This window comes from Trachypithecus francoisi, unplaced genomic scaffold (genome assembly GCF_009764315.1).
Source record: "Trachypithecus francoisi isolate TF-2019V2 unplaced genomic scaffold, Tfra_2.0 Lachesis_group5, whole genome shotgun sequence".
Taxonomy (NCBI): domain Eukaryota; kingdom Metazoa; phylum Chordata; class Mammalia; order Primates; family Cercopithecidae; genus Trachypithecus; species Trachypithecus francoisi.
Window position 1 is genome coordinate 60,113,378 of NW_022681470.1, and position 22,113 is coordinate 60,135,490.

Here is a 22,113-nt window from a genome sequence, read left to right on the forward strand (position 1 = left end):
TGAACAGCTGGTTGGGATGTGGTTGGCTATCCCTTAATTGAGACCTCAGGGGGCGGAGCAAGTGCTCCAGCAGCTTGTGCTCTGGACTGAGGAAAGCAGGTTTCATAATGCCCGTGGACAGGCAGGCTGCCGCAGTGACGAGGGCACTGGTGCTCTGGTGCTGGGTGTACTCACGTGGGGGGCCAAACCGCCTCCCCCTCATCTCACCTGTCCCAATCCCCAGCTGCCTTCCCAAGTCCCACCCAGAAACCAGTTTGGAGCGAATAACAGGCTGGATCATTAGGCTTTGTGCAGATTTTCTTCAAACAGAATGATCAAGGTGCAGCCCAAAGCAGCCAGGAATGTTGGGATGACTTTATCTAACCAGGACGCCATGTGCATGCTCTCTGGCCCGTTTCAGGCCTTGGTTCTGGACTCAGAATTGGTTGGAATCAGTCTTCAGTTTAAATGCCTGTAAAGTCAGAATAATCATTGTTTCTTCTTCATCTGGCGAACGGGGACAGTAGGTGAGATAGGGCCTGCAAAGGGCCCAAACAGGATTTATCCCGAAGACGGCTGAGTACCAGGGGTCCGAATTCTTACTGTAATGTTAAGTGCTCGCAGAGCACTTAAATCAGGGAAAAGTTCTCTGCTGCCATCTAGTGGCATTTTGGGAATAACACCTGCGTGAAGGTCAGCAGAAGCTCCATTTTCCAGGCTTCTGAGCCAATAACCAAAGAACGTGTTGCACTTGGGGCCTTGCTCTGGCTGCCATCACCTGTGTACTGGAAACCACCCACTGGCATATGGACTCATGAGGCAAGACCTGCCACAGGGCCTGACACATCCTGCACGGACCACCTTCCCACCTGGCTCTGACCTGCGGATGTTTTGGAGTCAACAGTGTGCTTAGAGCCTCTTAAGTCACCACATCTTTGGGGAGAGGGGCACAAACCAAAGATTTATTTTGCAAGTGAAAGGGGCAGCCCAGGAGACCCAGAAAAAAGGAAGGCAGGGCTGAGAGCAGAAAGCCTGGATAAAGGAAGACCACAGAGAGATCTGCAGGAGCCAGATTGCAGCCCACAGGGAAAACGCAGGAGGCAGGCTGTAGAGTGATCCTGGGCCCAGCCTCGAAGCTGGGACTGGAGGGGCCTTAGGAACTCAATTCCAGGTGCAGCATTTGCAGGAGGAGCTGAACACCAGGCCTGTCGGGCAGCTCTGCTGGAACAGCCGCCCCCCTGCACAGCTGTAGAAGCTGGACTGTTCCCGAGGGTTGGGATAGAGCCCATCAGCTTTGCCCTGGCAGAACATGTCTTGTCCAGGGCTGGGGCCATGCTCAGGTTCAGAGGGCTGACCTGGTGTTGGAACTTCAAGCTCTGGTGTGCCTGAAGGCACGTATGGAAGACCTGGGAAGACAGTGAAGATTCAACCAAGGCTCCTCTTAAGAGATCCCAAACCCACAGGCAGAGCACACAGGCAGCAACCATTGGCAGGCAGCAGCCCAGCACCATATGCCCTACAGGCTGAGTACAGCCAGGTACTCCAGGCAGAGAACAGCCAGACAACAGCCATACCTACAGCTGAAGCACAGTGCCACAGACAACACCTGGCTACACATGTGACAGGCAGTTAAGTCTTTACCCATCTGCAAGCACAACCATATACTGCTGAGGGCAGGTGGGGGTGACACGCTGCAGGCTAAGGGGAGGCTTTCTCCCAGATAAGAGAGGAACAAGCTGCTGCTCCCAGGTTGGGGGCCCTCTGGAGGGAAGCCACGGTTACAACACCCTGGGCAGGCATTGCTACAACCAGGAAGAGAAAGCGCAAAAAGGAAAATTGTTTTGACAGTTTCCTTAGCTCCTAGGGGTGCATGAAGCTTGGGAAATTACAGTATTGGGGCAAAGTCACTTCCTCAGAAGGACCCAGGACCTACAGTTCATTGGATGCATGGAGCTGTGTTCATACCCCACCTCCAAATTCTGCCACTGGCCCCGGGTACCTTACTTACTCAGTTCCCGCCGCAACGTCTGGATGAGAGGGTATCGGCCCTGGTCGCAGGAGAAGCCGGCAAAGTCATCTAAATCCAGTGCCCAGACCATCGCCCCGCCCAGTCCCTTCTGCTTCAGATAGCTGACCTGTGCAGGGAGGGGATGCAGTGGAGGAGCCCGGGGAAGCCTAGCCCGGCCAGCCCCAGAGCCTGGCTACCTCATCTGGACAGGGCCCTTTTTTCTCCAGCAGCCTCGGGCCTGTGAGTGGCTGCAGGTTCTGGAGACAGCCCTGGGCTGGGAGCTTGAGTGCTGAGTCCTCATGCTGCTTGGACATCAGTCATTTTGCAGTCTCCTTGTCTTAACATAAGCATGACCTGGGGTGGGGCGGGTGCGCCGGGAAGAACAGTGTCAGATGTGTGCACCTCCGGAAGTGGGAACCCTTCACAGCTTGGTCATGTGTGGGCTGAGCTGCTTTATTTAAGGGTACCGTATGCTGGTCAAGGTAAGTTCAGTTACCGTAGGGAACAACTCAGATTTCCAAAAGATCTCAATCAAGGCTTGCTTCTCTGTCTTCATGTCTTTGTCTTCCCTGAGAGCCATCTTCCCTCCACCAGATTCCTGAGGCTTCCTGAGTGTATGACTGTGTTTCCTCGGAGTGGGATTCTCTGTCCTCTAACCCTGCCAGGGGGCCACGGTGCTTGATCCCTTGCTGGCCCCAGCCTCCCTTTCAGCTAGCTCCCTTCCTCTACCTGCCCTGCTTGGGGGATCCAGCTATGTGGGCCTACACTTTGTTCTCAGAGTCCAGCCTCTACTTGCTTCACACCCACGTCTTTGCTTGTACTGTTGCCTGTTCCCTCACCCCTAAGAACGGCCACCTTCTATGCTTTAGGACTTCCCTGAAACACCCTTCCACCGTGACCCCTTCTCCCATCTCCCCAGCCAGGATCGTGGCCCCCTGCAATTCTCCACCTCTAGAAGCTGCCGCTGTCAACCACACATGATAACTGATGTGGGATGTACAGATAAACTAGTGAAGCATCCATCTTCAGGAGCTAACAGTTTCATAGGGGAGAGTGGCATGAAACCAGGTAAATGCACTAACTCTTCAGGCCACCAATACTGGGCAGGAGAAGGGGGTCCTATAAGTAAAGCAAAAGATCTGTAATTTGAACATGCACCAGCTATTGCCAATGGGCTGAATAAAGCTATATGCCTCACCATGTGTAATTCTCCTCTTCATATGTCTCTAGAATTTGTATAGTATTTAGAAATCCTTTCCAGGGTGCTACTAAATGTAGAGCAATTTTTTGTAATTTTGTCTTTTGTGAGTCAATAGGTAGTAAAAGTACAAAATACTATCACGTGGAGATTTATGAAATGTTGGGACATTTAAAGGAGACTCACCCTTGAGGTCCTGAACTGCCCTCATTCCATGTCATTGACAGGCCTTGTTCACTCAGGACCACCCCCCTGCCAGCAGAGCTGGGCCTCACCTTGGTTTTGAAGCTCTCCACATCATCAAAGCCCACCCACTGGTTGTCCCGGAAGATGTAGGGCACCTCCTGGTCCTGGATTCTCTGTTTGGTGGCCCCCTTCCAGGAGCAGACCTGTGGGAGCAGAAGGCAGCACTGGGGAGGAGGAGGGAGGCTCTTGCATGCACCTTCCCTTCCTCACCAGGAGGAGACTAGAGATTGGAAAATTTCTGTCTGAGGAAGCCTGGAGAATCAGGATGTTCTTTGCAGTGACCTAGAACGCTGAACTCAGCTTGAGGCACCTGGGCTTAAGGATAAATTCAAGACAGTATGGATGGTATGGAATTTACCTGGCCAGAATTCTCTGTACCTGGCGTCCTTACTCAGAAACAGTGGGAGAAGGAACCCTCTGCTCTCTCAGGCACCTCCTGACCCCCACAGTACCCAGGGTGGTTATGAGTTTTCCTACCTCATAGTAGGCCAACATCCCTCCTTCCTTGGTGAAGGGGCCAGGAGTGCCAGACCCTGTGGCTGGGGCCCCCACTCTGGTGTCTGACGAGGAGGCCAGGGTGAAGGAGCGTCCATAGGTAGGCATGCCAAGGATCAGCTTGCTGGCAGGGGTCCCCTTCTGCAGCCACTGTTGCACAGCAGCATCCTGGTGGCAGAAGAGGGCAGGGTTAATTTCCTCAGCCCTCGGCCTGGTTCTGATTGTGTAAGTCTGGGGGATCCAGAGACAGAACTAGGAGGCCAGGGGCTCCTCCACTGGAGCCCCAAAGGCCTTCGTTAGTATTCCAGCCCTACCCCACCTTCTTTAGAGCCTGCCTCAGACCCGTGACCCCAGTGAAGAAGCTGCATGGCATGATAACCACAGAGCATGGGCTTCGGATGCAGACAACCATTCACTGAACCAATGTGTACTGATGGCCCACTGTGTGCCAGGCGCTGTCCATGGTGCTTCAGACACACCCGTGAACAAGGCAGACACAGATCCCCGCCTTACTCAGCAGCTTATTTAACCTCACTGAGCCTTGGTGTTCTGTCTGTAACATGGGAATAAGGAAAATATCCATCTCTTAGGGCATTGTGAGAATTAAAGGTTATAATGCATGCAAAAGGTCAGCACAACGCAATAAAGGGTCACTATGGTCATCATTGTTATCATGATTGTTGTCTTAGTTTTATCCTGAGTACAAAAGCAGGGATTTGGGTCTGCTTTATTTATCTCTGTATCCCCAGTGCCTGGAATGACACCTGGTGCTCAGATGGAACAAAGGCTTCCTTACCCACCTCTGAATAAGGCCTTCTCCCGGTTATGTATTATTTGATGTAACACCCCCAGGCCTGTGACGGGAGAAGGTACCCAATATGAGTGTGAAAAATTAATGAATAATGAAGCCTCATTCCTTGAGCCAAGAGTAGGGTTCACTTTCCCCCAGAAGTTGCCCTAGTTTTGTCAGGTCTAGTTACTCTGAGCCCACTTAGCACTTAGATAAAGAACAGCTTTCACTACATTTATTTAAATATATTTCTTTTTGTCCATCTATACGACTTATCTTTGATCAGACTGGTGCTTTCTGAAGGCAGAAGTCGGGGCTTCTCCTGATCTGTTATAGCACTTTTGTGCAAGTTGGGAAAAGTCACCCCTCTGGCTAGAAGCAATCCCCGGGCACATCGTGTGGTGAGTAGAAGGCCTCTTTGTAGGAATAAGATGGCCTCCATTCCTCAGTGGATTCAAGGTACACAGTGTGGAGAGCAGGGTGCTGGAGGGACTCCAACCCCACTCACCTCTCAGCTGAATGTCTTTCTTTCTGTGTCTCCCCACTGGCACAGGGATACAGTTTCCTCCAAAACTCACACAGTCTTCCAGACGGGGATGGAGAGGCCAGGCTCAGTGTGAAATGTGGGTGCCTGGCTCACTGGTTAAAAGAGGTGCTCTTCATTCATGAAAGAGCCAGAAAGTCAAAGATGTCCCACTCCAGCTGATATACAGAGATGTGGGCTCTCCAAAAGTAAAAAGCACTTTAATTTAGGGCTTTCTCTTTGTTGTTTGGTTTTGCTTGTTTTAAGAAAGAAAAATAATATAGTTATTATAAGCCCTCTCTATAGGGTTTTATAAACCCTCTCTATATTTTAAGATATAGAGAGGGCTTATAAAGAGGATCTAGGCTGAGCATGTTGGCTCATGCCTATAATTCCAATGCTTTGGGACACTGAGGCAGGAGGATTGCTTGAGGGCAGGAGTTTGAGACCATCCTGGGCATATAGCAAGACTCCATCTCTACAAATTTAAAAAAAATTAGCTGGTCATAGTGATTCCAGTTACTCAGAAGGCTGGGGCAGGAGGATCGCTTAAGCCTGGGAGGATGAAGCTGCAGTGAGCTATGATCATGCCACTGCACGCCCATCTTGGTGACAGAGCAAGACTCTATCTCTTAAGAGTAAATAAAATTTAAAAAATTAAAAGTGTCTTGATTGCTCAATGAGGAAAAGTTAGGAAACCCCAACCTACCCTAGTCTAAAAACGAAGGCCGCCCTTTGCAGGTGCTGGGGGTGCTTCCATCCTTAGTGACATCCGTGGAGATGTTATCAACTTGGGAAAGCTCCTACCCCTGAAAGCGCCTTCCAGAAGGTCAACCAGTGTGACCGTGGAGCACAAGTCTGCCCACTGTCATGAAGGAAATGGGGTGGAGGTGTGTGAGGGAAGCAGCAGGCCTGCTGGCTGGAGACTCAAGCTCAAAGTGGGCTTCCCCATTGGTCATTTGTTTGTCATCAAATTGGTTTGCTGTGTCTACCATCAGCCAAGATGCTCCACAGAAGTGAGGTTTCCCCTCAGTAGGGGCAGGGACCAGGAAAATAGAAGAAAACAAGCAAGCAAAGAAACGAAAAAGCTTCTGGCTTCTCAGTGCCCTGTGTCTTTTTTCCTATGAGGGCCTTGGGGCTCAAAAGAAGCCACCAGACAGGGCCTGCTGGACAGGGGAGTCCTGTCTCAGCCCTCCCGCCACACGTACCACGTTGAGGCTGGCCGCTGCACCACTCTCCTCTTGCCTCTTGTAGAGGGGGCTGTTATGTCCTGTGACCTTCTCCCAAGAGCCATGGAAGTCATAGGCCATAAGGTTGACAAAATCCAGGTTCCTGCAGGAGGCATGGAAGAGGAGGTGAGGAACAAGGGATTGGGAGTGAGGGGAGCCCTTCTTTCTTACTCCTACCCCCTCAGTGCATGGCCTAGGGAGGAACCACTGGGGTCAGAGGCAAAGGTGGCAGGCTCACCTGGCTCTGCAGAAGATGACCCAGACAGCTGTCCCAGCCAGCCCCCTTATGGAGGCTATTCTCATTCTCATTCAAACTTGTCATCCTCACCCCACTGTCCCCTCAGCACCCCCAGGCCCTCCCTATTCCACTCAAGAAAACTCCTGCTACATTGCTATTTTGGAGGAAACTCTAGCTCAGGGTTTCTTCCACTTCAGTGTGCACACAGATCACCCAGGAATCTCATTAAAATGAAGGTTCTTCTTCAGAAGGCCTGGGGTGGGGTCTGAGAGTCCGTAATTCTAACGAGCACCTGGTTGTTGTGGGGGCTGCGAGTCCACATGCTGTACTTTGAGGAGCAAGGATCCAGAAAACACATTTTCTTGAAGACAATGGCTTCACTACCTGCTCAGGGGCATTTTCACCTTAAGAATGAGTTCCCAAGGAAGAGGGCAGAGATCCAAAATGAAGGATCTGGAACAGGGCAGCAGCAAACACTAAGCAAAGCCTTTCTGGATGTGTCTTCGTTTTACCCTGAGTACAAAATCAGGGAACTGTCTGCTTTTGTTTTGGTGTAAGGATGGGACTTTCTAAATGCCTTGTAGGTGAACACCCGCTCTACCCCTGGGAAAGCTCAGTCTGCCCTTGGCCTCTCCTCCTTCCGAGAGCACGGTTCCAAGCCATCTGCCTGAGACTCACCTGGTGATTTTGTCCACCTCATATCCAGCATCCACATAGGTCTGCCCAGCTGGAACCGCTGCACTCAGAAGGAGGCATTCCTTCCCTGAGGTCTGGGCTTCCTGCTGGAAGGCATTGGCCAAGTCCTGTGGGAGTGGAGCTCAGAGTCAACACACGGGCACGCACCAGGCAGGCAGCCCCTGTGAGCCCCAGGTAGATGTTCACTGGTAGAAGTCTGAGAGCTGACCACAGGGCTGATCTGTGCCACACAGATACGTGAAGCAGCTGGCTCTGGGGGCAGAGCAGCCCTCATATGTGCTGTGGGGGCTCCAGCTCTGGGTCCCTGTGCAGACGGGGTGATCCCTGCCCCACCCAGCGGTACCTGCACCAGGGCTGTGAAGCGTTCCTTGTCTATGGCAGGGCTTCCCCGGCTTCCTGGGTACTCCCAGTCAAGGTCAAGGCCATCAAAGCCGTATTTGCGCAGAAACCTGATGGCTGAGTTGACGAAGGTCTGACGGTTGTTGGCCGTGGCTACCATATCTGTGAACCTGTGAGGTAATGACGGGGAGTAAGGGCCTGCCTTGGACCAAACAGGAGGCCACTCTCACTCAGAGACAGGCGAGAAAACACTCAGGACAGTGTGTCTCTGTGTCTGGGCCGGGAGGGGTGCTGGGAGGGCTTCTTCAGAGGCTGCAGGGATATTTGCTGGTGAGTTATGATCTGGGTTGAGGAAAGGGGACCATCCAGAGCGCTTTCTACCCCCGAACATCAACACCACCAGGGGCTCATGGATGCCCTAGAAGCCTTTCCCAAAATTCCCTCCAGAGGCTCCCTCCAAGCCCCTGAATTGTCCCACCCCGAATCAGAGCTAGTTGACACCCTCGGAATGAAGGTTTAAAAAAAAGAGGAATTAGAGAAACTAGTTTTTCTCTAATTAGGATTTTTCTCTAATTAGAATTTCTCTAATTGCTTTACTAAGGTTAGTAAAGACCTGGGGAGCCCACTGTTTTAGTTTCCTGGCAGGTTAACCTGGTCATCTTTCCTCTAGCTCACACCTGTAGAGTGCTTTGTGTTTTTATTACTATTACTAGTCTGGAGCTCGTCAAAATCCCCACGCTGCCTCAAGAACCACCTCTCCACATCTTCCTTCCTTAGTGGGAAGTCCCTGAACTTCTTGGGGTCTCAAGTCCTTTACAGATTGATCCTATTTTATTTTTATTAATTTAGTCTGGGGACACCAGGTTAAAAACTCCTGCATTTCAATAAACAATCTGTATATAAGTATTATTCTGGAAGATGAGTTACAACTTTCATCAGATTCCCAAAAGGGTTCATGATCCAAAAAAGTTTTAGAAAGACTGTTTAGAGCTTCAGGAGCCATATATTCTGGATTTTCTAGAAAACACCAAGTTTCAAATACTCCATTCCATTATCTCCATAAATCATTAAAAAATGTCCCCCAAATGCCAATACTTTGGTACCCAGGCTCAATCTCACAGATTACCTTTTATACACAGAAGTGGAATAAACATTCTCTCTGGAACAAGATAACCCATTTCTGAGCTCAGAAAACATAGACACTGCATGTTGTCAGGATTAGTTGGGACCCTCCCTCTTCTCACTTCATGGAAGAAGAGACTAATGCCTGGAGAGGTCTGAGCCCTCTGCTGTGTTTAGACCTGTGCTTCTGGCAAGACTGGATCTGAAACAGCCTGGAATGAAGCTCACTGTGCTGCCCTCCTGCTGGGGTGCCAAGAATCCAGAAGGAAATTCAGCCCCCAGAGTTCAGCTCCCCTCCCCTTTCCCCTGACCACATCTCAGCCAGGCCTGATTCCCTGACCAGGGCTCCCTCTGGCCGGGGCTCCCTCTGGTGAGTGCACCAGGTTCTCATCCAGGAACTTTACCACACAGGTGACCACAGTCAACTAACCTCTGAGTGCCGAAATTCCAGCCTCCGATGGCTAACAGGGTCTTCAGCTTGGGATTCCTGGGAAAGACAGGAGACACAGCTGGATTTACTCTGCCAGCTCTCAGGGTTCCCTGGCAGGGATGTTACCATGGGGAGGAACAACAAGGGTGGGGACGTGTCAAAGTGTCTATGCACAGAACCTGTACTAGCATTCTGGGGACAGTTGTAGATTGGAAAAGGGAAGTCACGTTCCTGACTCCCAGAACCACCTGTCTAACCGGGGAGACACCGCTGCGTGGGCTCAGGAAGCAAGGATTGGGGCAGATTCTCAAGAGGCTTTGTGAAGTACCCAGAACACTGGGGCTGAAGGGTGGATCCATTTCACAATGAGGAAGGGCCTTCATGGGAGACAGAAAGTCTCACAATCCCGATCCCACTTAGACCTAAACTGGAAGGGCCCTTTGGGATCCCCTAAGCAACCCCTACCTCTTTCATTAAGCACAGGAGAGCCCAGAGAGGTGATACGACTTGCCCAAAGCCACACAGTGGGTCTGCGCCAGGTCCTTAGTTCTGGGGAGGTGCCTGGCTCTGGCAGGAGGTTGTCTATCCCCCCACCACACCCCACCCACCCTGCTCCTCTGCTTTGGCTCACATCTTCTTCAGGCCATTGAACTCCTGGTAGAGAGTCTCGTCATTCCACTCAACGGTGCTCAGCTGGTGGTTGGTCATGCCAGCGAAGGCGTAGATGAGGTGGGTGCAAAGGCTGGGGTCCACGTCCTTGGGCAGGAAGCGAGCCTCCCCCTGTCTGTACTGGGCCCAGTTGGTGAAGTAGCAGACCAGTTTTGCAGCAGAACCTGGCCCGTTGGAGTAAAGAAAAGAGATAGCTGTCAGCAGGGCCTTCTGGGGACTTGTCACCCTCCGTCTGGGGCAGGCAATGTCCTTGGACCTCCCTCTTCTACACCTGGAGTCAGTGGAGGGACGCGACAGGCAGAAATGGCATTTGCTTTTGTGTGGGTGGAGCCTTGCAGTTGGGAAAGCATTTTCAGAGGCCAGACATGGGATCCTCAGAACACTGAGTGGGCAGGGCCATCATCTTCCAAGACTTGTTTTCCCAGGAAGCAAGCTGAGGCTCACGAGCTTGGGGCCCGTCCTCATCAGCACAGCTGCTAAGAGGGCAGAGCAGCCGTGCTGTGACCTAAGCCTCGTGACTCCTTGACATCCTTAAAAGTTGCTAGTCTCAGAGTCTGAGCTCCCAGGACTAGGGTCTGGCAGGCTGGTCTCCCTACCCCCAGTTAGGGTCTCCCCTCCAGGCCCCGAAACCTGAAAGAAGGTAGCCCCAGGCAGCCCCAGCATGAGGCCCAGAGGGAATTAGACATGGCATGCTCATCTGTAGAAGGAAGGCAGGCAGAACTTTCCAAAACGGTTTGGAATACCTCAGAATACTTCATTAAAATGCAAACCGATAAGTAGCAGAGAGGAGGCCCCAGTTACAGGCCTGGGTTTATGTTTCTTTAGTCTTGCATTAAAGCCATTTGCATTTGCTTGTTATCCCTTGTAGATAATCTATGTTTATCAATATCACTGCTGAGATTCTAATAAAGAGCTAATTTTATCTAGGAGAAGGCATCTTGTCTCTAAGTACCCCACACACTATAGGTTACTTGTCTCTAGAGTACCCTACAGTGTGTGAAAAGACTTTGCAGGGGGCAGGATGGTCTGTTCCCAGGGAGGGCCTGGTGGTGATGACCCCCACTGAGATCAGCCCTGTGCAGGGTTGACCAGGACACCAGGAAGCAAGAATGCTAGTCTTCATTCCAGCATCTGCCAAAAATAGACTTTGGGTCCAACTCATTTTCAATCCTGTCCCCATCTGATAATGACTGTGTGGTCTCTGGGGTCTCTTCCAGTCTCTCAATCTATGACGGTGTGGTTCGTGTGAGCCAACATTTTATGCCAAGATCTTGATGGAGCGGTGAGTTTGGACTGGATCGTGTCTGTGGCTGGTGTCTAGAACCTGGGACTTCCCTTTTCCCCAGCAGGGTCTCTCTGTACCCCCTCCAATGCCCACATGGACAGGGAGGGGGCGAGGAAGAGGAAGGGTGCAAAGTGTCTATAGGAGAGTTTCGGGAAGAGAGCACTCAGGCAGGCCTCAACGAGAACCCAAGAGCATAGAGGGCTGATCCTGGGCATACACGTGGCTCTGGAGCTGTCACTGTTTCTAACCAGGGGTCACCCTGGAGTGCAGCTTGCTGGTGGGGCTGGGGCACAGCCTGCAGTGATACAGGAGAACTGGTGAACTGCCCAAAGCAAAAGAGAGGAAGGAGGGGATGAACCCAGAGAACTCATCCTCCAGGCCACGTAGGAAGGAGCCAGGAAGCTCTTTTTCTGTCATGTCATGCTGTCGCATATCAAATATTGTTATGAATTTCTGTACTATGGAGAAAATAAAGTGCAGTGGTTAACAGCAGGGACTCTGGCATGTCAGTGTCTGGGTTGAAATCCCAACTTTGCAATTTACTCACTGTGTGACTCAGCTTCCTGCTGTGTGAAACAGGGAGGCCATTGGACCTCCCATAATGTGTGTCACACGACCCCCGTGTGGGCTAAAGTTAATACATATAAAACACTCGGAGGAACACTGCATGGAAGAAGCTCTGTTCTAGGTGTTTTGCGTTTATTAACCCTTAGTTCACACAAAGTCCTACATTATTACTATACTGCAGAAAGCCCAGAAGTAGCCTGGACTAAAGCTTTTTGAGAAATCTCCCACCTCTCATCTTCCCCATGTTTGCTGTATCTGTGTCCACGGCTGTTCCCTCCTATGAGGCTGAGACGGAAATGTACGTCCAATGCCACAGCCCAGTGTGAGAGGCACAGTCACAGGACAAGGTCTGAGAGGCCAGCATTCCCAGGCGGCTGATGCCCAGGGAATGGGGTGGGGCAAGAGGGGGACCAGGAGTCCGAGTTGCTGAAGGTCTCCCAAGGTCTCTTTTCCATTTGACACAACAAGGAGCTCCCTCCTGCCTCTCTCAAGCTCCACATCTGATCAGTTCAACAAATCAGAAGCAGTGTGTTATCCTCGCGGAGCTAAGGGGCTGGGGATGCTGAGCCAGATGAGACTAAGGTTCCTTACCCCCAGCAACTTGGAGTCTGGTGCAGAGAGACATCTGAGCCAATAATGAGAGGCAGTGCAAAATGTGCTGTAAAATACACAGTTGCTGCAAGAGCACAGAGTGCAGAGGAGGGACCCAGCGACCCCAGGAAAGGAAAGCCCTGAGAGAGCTGATGTGCAAGCTGGCCCCACGCATGTGCAGGAGCTCAGCTAGTGGATAAGGAGGCAAGAGCCTTCCTGGGAGGGCAACTAGGGGATGGGGACATTTGCAGGGTCTGAGCTTTGGAAGAGAGTCACTACTGAAATCTGGAGCTCTTGGGGAGGTGTGGCCAGGAAAGTGTGTTGGGACATGAAGCAAAGCCCAGGGAAGGGGCTAAGGGATTCAAGAGCTAGCTCCAAGAAAGAGGCCACTTACCCCATGGGATCATCAGCAGGACCATGAAACCTGGAGCAACACAAGAGAGAAGGCCAGAGTTATGCCACCATTCTCACCTTCCCAGGCCCCACAGCTACGGAAGCACAGGAGGTGGTCAGGGAGGGCTGATTTCATACGAATCAAGCTTTCTCCTTCCAGAAGGGACCCAGGAGGGCACTGTGCCCATCCCTTCATGCAGGCCAGACCATGGGGGTCCCTTCCTGGCCTGGGATGGCTCTCTGGGCTGAGGCTGCCCCCTTTCTATGCCTCAGTAAAGGGCAGTGTGGATTCAGGAAGCCTGTGGAAAAACCGCTGACTTGTGAGTTATTCAGAGAGACTGCTTCTCTTTCGGAACAAGAAGAAAACCTGTTCTGGGGCTAGAAAGAACCAATCTGGAAGGGCTGCACAGGGAGAGATCATCTCCTGGGGAGGGCCTGTGCCTCTGCTGCCATCGTTTATGCTTCCTGCTGCCTCTCCGCCGCCTGGCTGTAGCAGGCATCCACAGCCTTGGAGACCTAGGGCTTGACAGGACTCCTTCAAAGAGATCTCTTTCACCTGGTGACCTTGGACTTCTCTGTCAACCTAATAGAACCTGCATGAAAATTTGCAAGCATGCCCAGGGTCCTGGCCCCAGGCTGCCTTCTTGCAGGACAGCCAATATGAGGTTGGAGAAGAGGCTCTTGGCAGTGGGTGCTTCTTGGATAAGGCCAACAGGAGGGACGTAAGAACATGGGAAAGACACAAAGACCCAGTGCAGGGGCCTCATTGACTCTGGGCTTTCAGGACAGAAAGAAGAAAGTCAAGTCATCTTCAGCCTGTTGAGAAAAGCCTTCCCTTGCAACACGAATTCTCTTGGGTTGAAAGAGCCTAAGGGGGAGCCCACAGGAAAGGTAATTAAGGGGCTGCAAACCAGGAGGCATGGAGAGGGATAAAATGACCCTCTGGAGTTCTCCTGAGTCGCCCTGCTTCCTTGCAAAGGGTAGCAAGAGGTCCCTGGACATGCACATCCCCACCTCCCCACAGCTCCGAGACCCAGCCCACTATCCCTGACAGCTCACCTGCCCAGACCACAGACCGCACCATGATGCAGCTCAGCGGCAGGCTCAGCCCATATGAACCAGCATTCCAGGTCCTGCTCTGCTTTTAACTGGCCACCCTGTCCCACCCCAGACAGGAGTGTTGCAATCAGGGGCACTAGCGGGAGGAGGGGTGGGAGCAGGGTGGGGCAGGGTAAGATGTCAAATAGCATGAATTGGGCAAACTTGACACAATGGCCTTTAGCAATTCTTGCTTTTCTGGAACAATCAGAGGGTGGCTCTTAGTGTTGCCAAACAGAGGAAAGCGGGAGATGGCCCTGAACCTCCTGATGGATGAACATGACCCTGACTTTCTTTGTGTAGATGGTGAGGACCATAAGCAGCCCCAGACTTAATAGGGCTTTGGAGGAAGAGAAATGACTCACGAGTCAGGCAGCTGGGTTCCAGACCAGCTTTCTTGCTTCTCCGCTGCCCTCTCTCAAACTGCTTCTCCATCTGGAAGATAATGGGGTTGCAAATATAATTTATTTTTCATGATTATATCCATTGATGGAGAAAAATAGATAATGATAAATAGTGGTTATGAGTTTGGTAATAACTTGAAATGCCTACATTTCTTATGAAGAATAATAACGGTGGACATTCAGGCCAGGCATGCTGGCTCACACCTGTAATCCCAGCACTTTGGGAGGCTGAGGTGGGTGGATCACCTGAGGTCAGGAATTTGAGACCAGCCTGACCAACATGGAGAAACCCCATCTCTACTAAAAATATAAAACTAACCAGGTGTGGTGGCACATGCCTGTAATCCCAGCTACTCAGGAGGCTGAGGTAGGAGAATTGCTTGAACCCGAGAGGTGAAGGTTGCAGTGAGCTGAGATCACACCATTGCACTCCAGCCTGGGCAACAAGAGAGACACTCTGTCTCAAAGAAAAAAAAAAAAAAGAATGGTGGACATTTGTATCAGTTTCCCAGAGCTACTATAACAAATGGCCACCAACCAAGTGGTGTGAAACAACAGAAGTTTATTCTCTCACAGTTCTGGAGGCCTGAAGCCTGGAAACAAGGTGCTGGCAGGACCATGCTCCCTCCAAAGGCTCCAGGGGTGAATCCTTCCTGGCAGCTTCCAGCTTCTGATGGCCCCTGGCATTCCTGGGTGTGCAACGGCATCACTCCAGTCTGCCTGCCTCCATTTTACATGCCCTCCCCCTCTGTGTCTCTGTATGTCTCCTCCTTTCTGTCTCTCAGAAGGACATTCTAATCCAAGATGATCTCATCTTGAGATCTTTACCTTCATTACATTTGCAAAGATCCCTATTCCAAACACAGTCACGTTCTGAGATTCCAAGTGATGTTATCCTTCGGGGAGCTGGGCGGGGGGAGGTCACCATTCAATTCACTACAGGACCCAAGTGGGGACATATTTCTGTAATGTCTGCAGACAATGTCTGGTGCATGCATGAACTCCAGGGTCCCTGAGAAAGCTCTGCAGTTTCTAGGGGATCCCGTCTTTGGCCCGTGTGCTTAACATGAATGGCCTGGATGGCCACGTGGGAATACTGGGTGTGGCAGGCTCTGCAGTTAGGTTCCTGGGTTTGAATTCCACCTCTGCCATTTACTATCTGTGTAAACTCAAATGAGTTCCTTAATTTCCCTGAACTCCAGTTTCTTCATCTGTAAAGGGGAATCCTCAGAGGACTCTTGGGAACGCACTCCATGGTGGCTGCCATTATTCCTAGTTCTGCCAAGTGCTGCCAGTTCTGCCTGACCTGGGGGTGTCAGAGGGCTCCAGTAACCTCTTTGAGGCCCCTGAGAGGGTTGGACCTCAGCACCCAGATAGACCAGCCCTGAGACCTCCCTTTCCCTGCTGCAGTCATGGCTTCTGTTTCCGTTGTGTTCAGCCCTTTCTCTCAGGAATCCTGCAAAGGAGGCTGTTCAGGGTCACCTGAGATGTGCAGAGTTGCCTGAGCTCCTTGGTGGTGGGGGAGTGAGAGTGGGATGCAGGAGTGAGGGCTGGAAGGCCCTGATCCTCGGGGAGGAGAGGCCTCTCTGGAGAGTTAGGGGCCTCCTTATCTCACCCTCACCTCCATATACACAACTGACCTGTCCACTTCGTGCATTTCTCACTGTGCCTCATGTCCCCAGGAGGACCTGCACTGCAGTGCCCAGGTTCTGAGTTTCTCCAAACACTGTCCCATTCCCCATCGTCTTTAGGTTTTCTAGAAAAACAGATCAAAAATAATAATATGGCTGGATTTAAGGTAAACATACAAAATGAATAGCTTTTCTCTATATTAGCAATAACCAATTAGAAATAGAAGTGAAGGAAATGTCTGATTCACAGAAGAGTCAAAATCTATAAAATATTTATAAATGAATTTAATAACAATAATAAGTTTAATAGTAGAATCTGTAAAACTTACCCACAGGATATAAATTTGCAATAGGATCTGAACATGTTCTTGCACGGGAAAACAATATCATAACAAATGTCAATTTTTATCAACTAAAACTAAAAATAAAAAACTAGTAATGACGATGACACACTATACAAAACTTATTATAATTCCATTGGGATTAAAATAGCGTGGAATTGCCACCAGGACAGAAAAACAGAGGTAGGTCTGAGCATATATGGAGAGGGCGTATGCAATGAAGGTAGCAGTTCAAATGAATAAGAAAAAGATGTTTTATAAATGCCAATGACTTAATTGTCTACCAATCTGGAAAGAATCAAAGTTGCGTCCCTCACACCATATACAGCAGAAATGACACATGGTAAATGAAGCAGGGCACAGGAAGCAAAGGAGCTCAGGGAGAAACACCAGCCAGGGCGGGGTGGGAAAGCCAGCGGAGTGATGCTTGAACAGAGCTTTGAGAACAAGCAAGTTGCCGGACAAAGAGAGAAAGGGAAGGAAGTTATAACAAACACACCAGATACTCACTGATGGAGCCTCTCTGTGAGGAAACTGCCCACGATACATGTAGGGACAGTGAGATATCATTAAAAGTTCTGTGTCCTATAGGTTGAGAACCACTGGTTGAGGTAGGCAGGTGGGGGTGATCTCTGCTGAGAGGCTCTGGGTAAAAGGGCACCGGATATGGCTGGAGGGAGAGGAGAGGGGTACAATGCCTTCCCAGCCTGGATTTATTTTACAGTATGTCTCAGGCTAGGTAGGGCACATCCTGGGCCCACCTGATGGCCAGACCTGAACTGCAAGATTTCAAGGAATAAGTCCCTGCCGGGAGGCTGAGACCTGGGAGCAGAAGGCAGGCCCATGTCCACCAAAGCTGGGGAGGAGCTGTCCCCGGTGACCGACCCAGAGTGCCCACCTAAGTAGGCAGGTCCCAGCCACCAATACAGATTGCCTATGTGTAGAACTGAGAGGCTTCTGATGCCTTCCGCAAACTTCAATTAACAGCCCACCGTGCCTTTGCTCCTGAATCATGTCCCTCCTGGGGCTGCCCTCCCTTTCCCTCAAGTCCTACAGAGATCACTCTGAGTTAAGCCTTGCCTCTTCTCCAGTCAATGTTGTTCATACTACCTTCTGCTATCTTGGAACAACTCCTTAAATCCAGAATAAGAAAGAACCCTGGCTTGGAGACAGACAGAACTGGGTGTACCTCAATGGATATCCCCAATAAATTCCTTTCATAAGTTGTATACCCTCCTTTCCAGCCCCATTGGCTTCTCCCACCCCTCTCTCAGCCACTGCCAAACCCTAAACCAAGTAAAACCAGTGTGCTTGATATAAAATGAGGTTTCAAAGCAAGTCCCCATCCCACCCTACTGCAGAGCAGATGCCTGTAGAGAAATTCTAAAGCCTCTGCTGATTTGCATCCAACCTGGCTGGCTGAACTGGGGCTAGTCACAGTCTCGCCAAGCCTCAGTTTTCTCATCTGTAAAATGGGGATAATACTACCTATCTTATTTGGTAATGATGTGGATCGAATAGATAATGTGTGAGAGGGCTTTGTAGGTGGGAGGACAGCAGCCAGATCTTATGGGACTGCATCTTGATGGTTGGTACCACACCGTTCTCTCTTGCTTCATGCGAGCATCTCATCCCTGTAGCTGGACTGTCCACAGCCAGGCAGAGCAGGGCCTCTTCCCACACCTCTCTATGTGTCCCTCAGTGCCAAGCACACAGGGAGCCTTCAATTAGTGTTTATTAACTGCTCCTTCCCACATCCCACCCCATTCTTCCCCTTAGCAGTGAAAGGCATCACCACATACCTGCGTCCCCAAGTCACCTAGGAAGTGTCCTTGATCCTTCCCTTTCCTCACCCTCAATGATCAGGACCTACTAGACATCCTGCCTCCTGCTCCATCTCCTTCACCTCCTAACAACCGTCAACTCCCACCTGTCCCCAGAAGAGCCTCCTACCTGCCTTCCTTCCTAATTCTCTTGCCTCTGCAATCCATTCTCCACATAGCAGCCAGAGTACACTTTGAGAAACTTAAATCAGATCCTGTTGCTTTCCTGCTAAGACCTTGCAATGGCTCCCACTTAGAATAAAATAGCAACTCCTTAACTCTATCTCTTGAACACTCCAAGTCTGTTCTTTCATTAGGACCTTTGCACCCGCCATTGCCTCTGCCCACAATGTTCTTCTCTGTGGTCTTCACATGGCTGGCTCCTTCTCCTCATTCACGCTTTTCCTGACCACTCATAGAAAGTAGCGCCCTCCCCTCAAGTCACTCTCTGTTCTGTCCTGATGATTTATTTTCTCCTAAGTACTTTCATGAGCTGAATTCATTCATTCATTCATTCATTCATTCATCATTTGTATGTAGTGTCTGTTTCCTACCACTAGAATGTAAGCTTCATGATAGGATGGACTTTTCTTGTTTAGTCCTCTTTGTCTAGTACACAGAATATTTCCCAACACATAGTAGGTGCTTAATCCATATCTATTGAATTAATTAATTAATTAATGTGACCTCTCTGCATGGTCTGGCCCTCTATGATATTGTGATATAAGAAATGTATATTTGGTCTTTGTCCCCAGTTTCTGGCACAGAGCTCCTAAAACCCTTAAAATTTCTTGAGAAATAGGGGTTCTAGGTGCATCTCTTATTCTAATGTTCAGCCTTTGACCCTAGTTTTGACACAGAACTCCTAAGCCCTTGGAACTTCCTGGGTACTAGGAGCATCTTTTGTTCCAATGAGGTGCCTCTTTGTGGGCATCTGGAGGGGTGTTGGTCACCAGAAAGACCAAGCCTTGATGAGAAGCTTGGAACCTTCATCTCCACCCCCTATCCTCTGGGAAGGGGAGTGGGGTTGAAGACCAAGTTAATAATTAATCATGCTTATGTGGGGAAGCCTGCATAAAGATCCATTAACTAGGCTGGGTGCAGTGGCTTATGCCTATAATCCCAGCACTTTGGGATGCCGAGGCAGGAGGATTGCTTGAGCTCAGGAGTTTGAGACCAGCCTGAACAACATAGTGAGACCCCCTTTCTACAGACAAACAAACAAACAAAATCCATGACCTATGGGGTTTAAAGAGCTTCCAGGCTACTGAATACATGGAGAGAGCAGGGCAGTTCCAAGCCCTTCCCATCTTCCTCGCACTATACATCCCTTCCATCTGGCTGCTCCTCTGTATCCTTTATAATATCCTTTAAATCAATGGGTCAATGTAAGTAAGTGTTTCCCTGAGTTCCGTGAGCTGCTCTAGCAGAGGAAGAGCAGAGGAAGAGTGTCATGGGAACCCCAATTTTTAAGCTGCTTGATCAAAGTGCGGGTCACCACCCAGGACTTGTGATTGGCATCTGAAGTGGGGGCAACCTTGTGGGACTGAACCTTCAGCCTGTAGATCTGACTCTAACTCCAGATGGATAGTGTCAGAATGGAATTAAATTATAGGATACCCTGTTGATGTCTGCTGGAGAGTTGTTTGGGTGTAGAGAGAAATTCCCACACCTCTGGTCTCAGAAATGAAGTAGGGGGAGTGAGTGTGAGAATAGTAGGAGAATATAGTCAGTTTGTGTGTTTTTCCATTAGGCCACCCGCCTACCTCTCAGCCTTGTGCTGGTCACTCTACCCTGAGCACCCCGGTTCTATTTCATGAACATGAGTGTGTCGAGCCCTTTCCAATCTCAGGGTCTTGGCACAGCACCCTTTGCCTAGGATGTGTTCTCTTTCTCCTTCTCATCCTCTGGGGCTTGTCTCTGCTGTCACCTCCTCAAGAGGCTTCCCTATATCTGCATATTTCTCCATGGCGGAGCAGTCCTGCTACTCTCTCCTGAAAAGGTGTTTCTTTTTCCTCTCCAGACCTTATCCTAATTTGCAATTATATATTTATTTTGTGAGTTTACGTATTTAATGTCTATAACTCTCTCTAGACTGGAAGCCCCAAGAGCAGGGACCGTGTCTCTTTGTCCACTGCTGTGCATCAACAATTACGTGCCTGTATAAAGAACTGACCTCAATAGACATCTGTTGAATGAGTTGATTATTGAATACTATTTCTTCAACATCCCTTGTAATTCAATGTCAAATGCTTAGTAAGAAGCTGGTTGATGGGAGAAATGCAAACCACCCCTTAAGACCTCTTAATGTACTAGCAGAAGCTATGCTCCCCACATTGCAATGGAAGAAAGAGAAGCCAGAGAATTTGCAAACCTTCTAGAGCTAAAGTGGAGGCTTTCAGGTTCTTCCCTTTCCATTTGGTTATCTTTGGACAGGCCTGGCTCCCAGGCAGAGGTGGAGCTAGTGGCTGCTGGCTGGTGTGGGCTTCAGTCATGCTGAAACTCATATCCTGGAGTCAGGGCACTTTCTGGGGACAGAGAGCACCTTGAATCCTCTCTGGCCATGTGGGTTCTGGCCTTGCGTGTCTAAATGTCAACTTGTTTCCAGTGAACCATATCCCAGTGGTAGCTGTTTCTTTCACTATTAACAGGTTTGAGCCTGAAGCAGTTGGCATGTAATAGGCAGTAGAGCTAGAAGGGGAGGGTCAGGCCTAGGTGGTGAACGTGGGCCAGGACTGGAAGTACAACCCTTTCAGACCCCCACATCACTTCCTGACCTGCTGTCTTCAGATACCTGACATTCTGCATGAACTCCTTCCCTCCTCCTCCCCTCCTTCTCTCTTTCTCACCCCCTTCCTTTCTGTCCCTCTCTTTTTTCTTCCTTTCTTTATTTCTACACATAATTATTGTTGTATAATAATAATGTCCCATTGTAGCATTTCTTAAAATAGCATAAACCCAAAACTGTCTTAAGTGTTACCACCTGGAGCCTGAAATTCCATACTTCATTGAAATGAAACAAAAATGTCCTCAATATATTGTTAAAGGAAAAAAGCAAGGTGTGCCCACTTCATGTGGCAGATTGACCACAGGTATTTAACTCCACTCTCTTCTGAAATCCCTTGAAATCACAGTTAAAGGAATAAAGTGGTGTAAATCCACTAGGACAAAGCAAATAGAAGAGGAAACTAAAATTGGTAAGAGATGCCAACAAATGTTTGGAAGGCGAAAACAGAATGAACAGGTGAAATTGGCTTCACAGACCTGAAAAAGCTGAAACCTTGGTCTTTCATGTGTGATCTCTTTCCTCAAATGTCTGGTGATCAGGCTGCAGGTGGGGAAGCCCACAGGAAAAAAGAGGACTCAGGCCAAAGGACCCTGAAAAGGTGCGGGAGTCCGCAGAAAACTGACAAGTGGGCTAAAGCTGACAACAGTAAGTGAGGGTGACCTGTTGGACCCCTGGATCTTCTTTATCCCAATTAAATACGGGGATGGTCCAGAGGGACTGAAGACTCGGTAATACCTGGCCCAGCAGAGGATGGTGGGGGGGCTGTGGTGGGTGGGGAGGGTGCTAGACTGAAGACTGAGAGAAAGGACTGAGGAATTAAAGAAAGTCTGCACATGGGATGCTCAGAACTTCCAGCCTTTTCCCCCACTAGGCTCCCAGAGCCCCAGGCAGAGGACTGAAAAATTCCTCTCAAGGAAAGCTGGCCAGCCTAAGAGAAAAGTTACCAAAGCTCAGACTACCAAACTCAAATGACATTTGAGGGCCCCCAGCAGAACAGCTGGATTCTTCTCCATCACCTCAAGGTGAGGCCCTTGGATAAGAAAGCCCACCAAGCCTCTAGAGCTTCCAGTGGGCTTCTGTTGACTCATATGGAAGAAAAAGCCTGGTCACCAGACATTCAAGGAAAGTCCCCACATGAAAGACCAAAATAAACAAAGAAGGAACTCAGAGAAATCAGAGTAGGCAGCTGCCAGGGATTCTGACTTTCTAACCTCAAACGACTATATTCTG

The 22,113-nt window shown here is 49.9% G+C and overlaps 1 protein-coding gene across 2 annotated transcripts; it reads right to left on the reverse strand.

Annotated features, from left to right (window-relative positions):
* Positions 1 to 279: 279 nt before the first annotated feature.
* On the reverse strand, positions 280 to 13,977 carry CHIT1 (chitinase 1). 2 transcript variants are annotated; one of them, XM_033196988.1, is made up of 11 exons: positions 13,858 to 13,977; positions 12,800 to 12,829; positions 9,925 to 10,126; positions 9,294 to 9,350; positions 7,746 to 7,911; positions 7,385 to 7,509; positions 6,448 to 6,571; positions 3,909 to 4,094; positions 3,461 to 3,574; positions 1,988 to 2,114; positions 280 to 451 (listed from the first exon to the last, which is right to left on the reverse strand). In XM_033196988.1, exons 1-11 carry the CDS (start codon positions 13,880 to 13,882, stop codon positions 444 to 446), a joined length of 1,164 nt encoding a protein of 387 aa, XP_033052879.1. In that variant the 5' UTR covers positions 13,883 to 13,977; the 3' UTR covers positions 280 to 443. The 2 variants fall into 2 exon arrangements, with proteins under 2 accessions (XP_033052879.1, XP_033052878.1); XM_033196987.1 differs by lacking the exon at positions 280 to 451 and adding an exon at positions 914 to 1,385.
* Between the last annotated feature and the right edge of the window lie 8,136 nt (positions 13,978 to 22,113).

Bases quoted from the DNA above. Each gene is read 5' to 3' on its own strand.
- CHIT1 (XM_033196987.1), bottom strand. From the start codon at position 13,882: ATGGTGCGGTCTGTGGTCTGGGCAG. The intron at 10,127-12,799 runs GTAAGTGGCCTC...CCAACGGGCCAG, and splicing joins CCTGCTGATGATCCCATGGG to GTTCTGCTGCAAAACTGGTC. The intron at 1,386-1,987 runs GTAAGTAAGGTA...CTGTCTTCCCAG, and splicing joins GACGTTGCGGCGGGAACTGA to GTCTTCCATACGTGCCTTCA.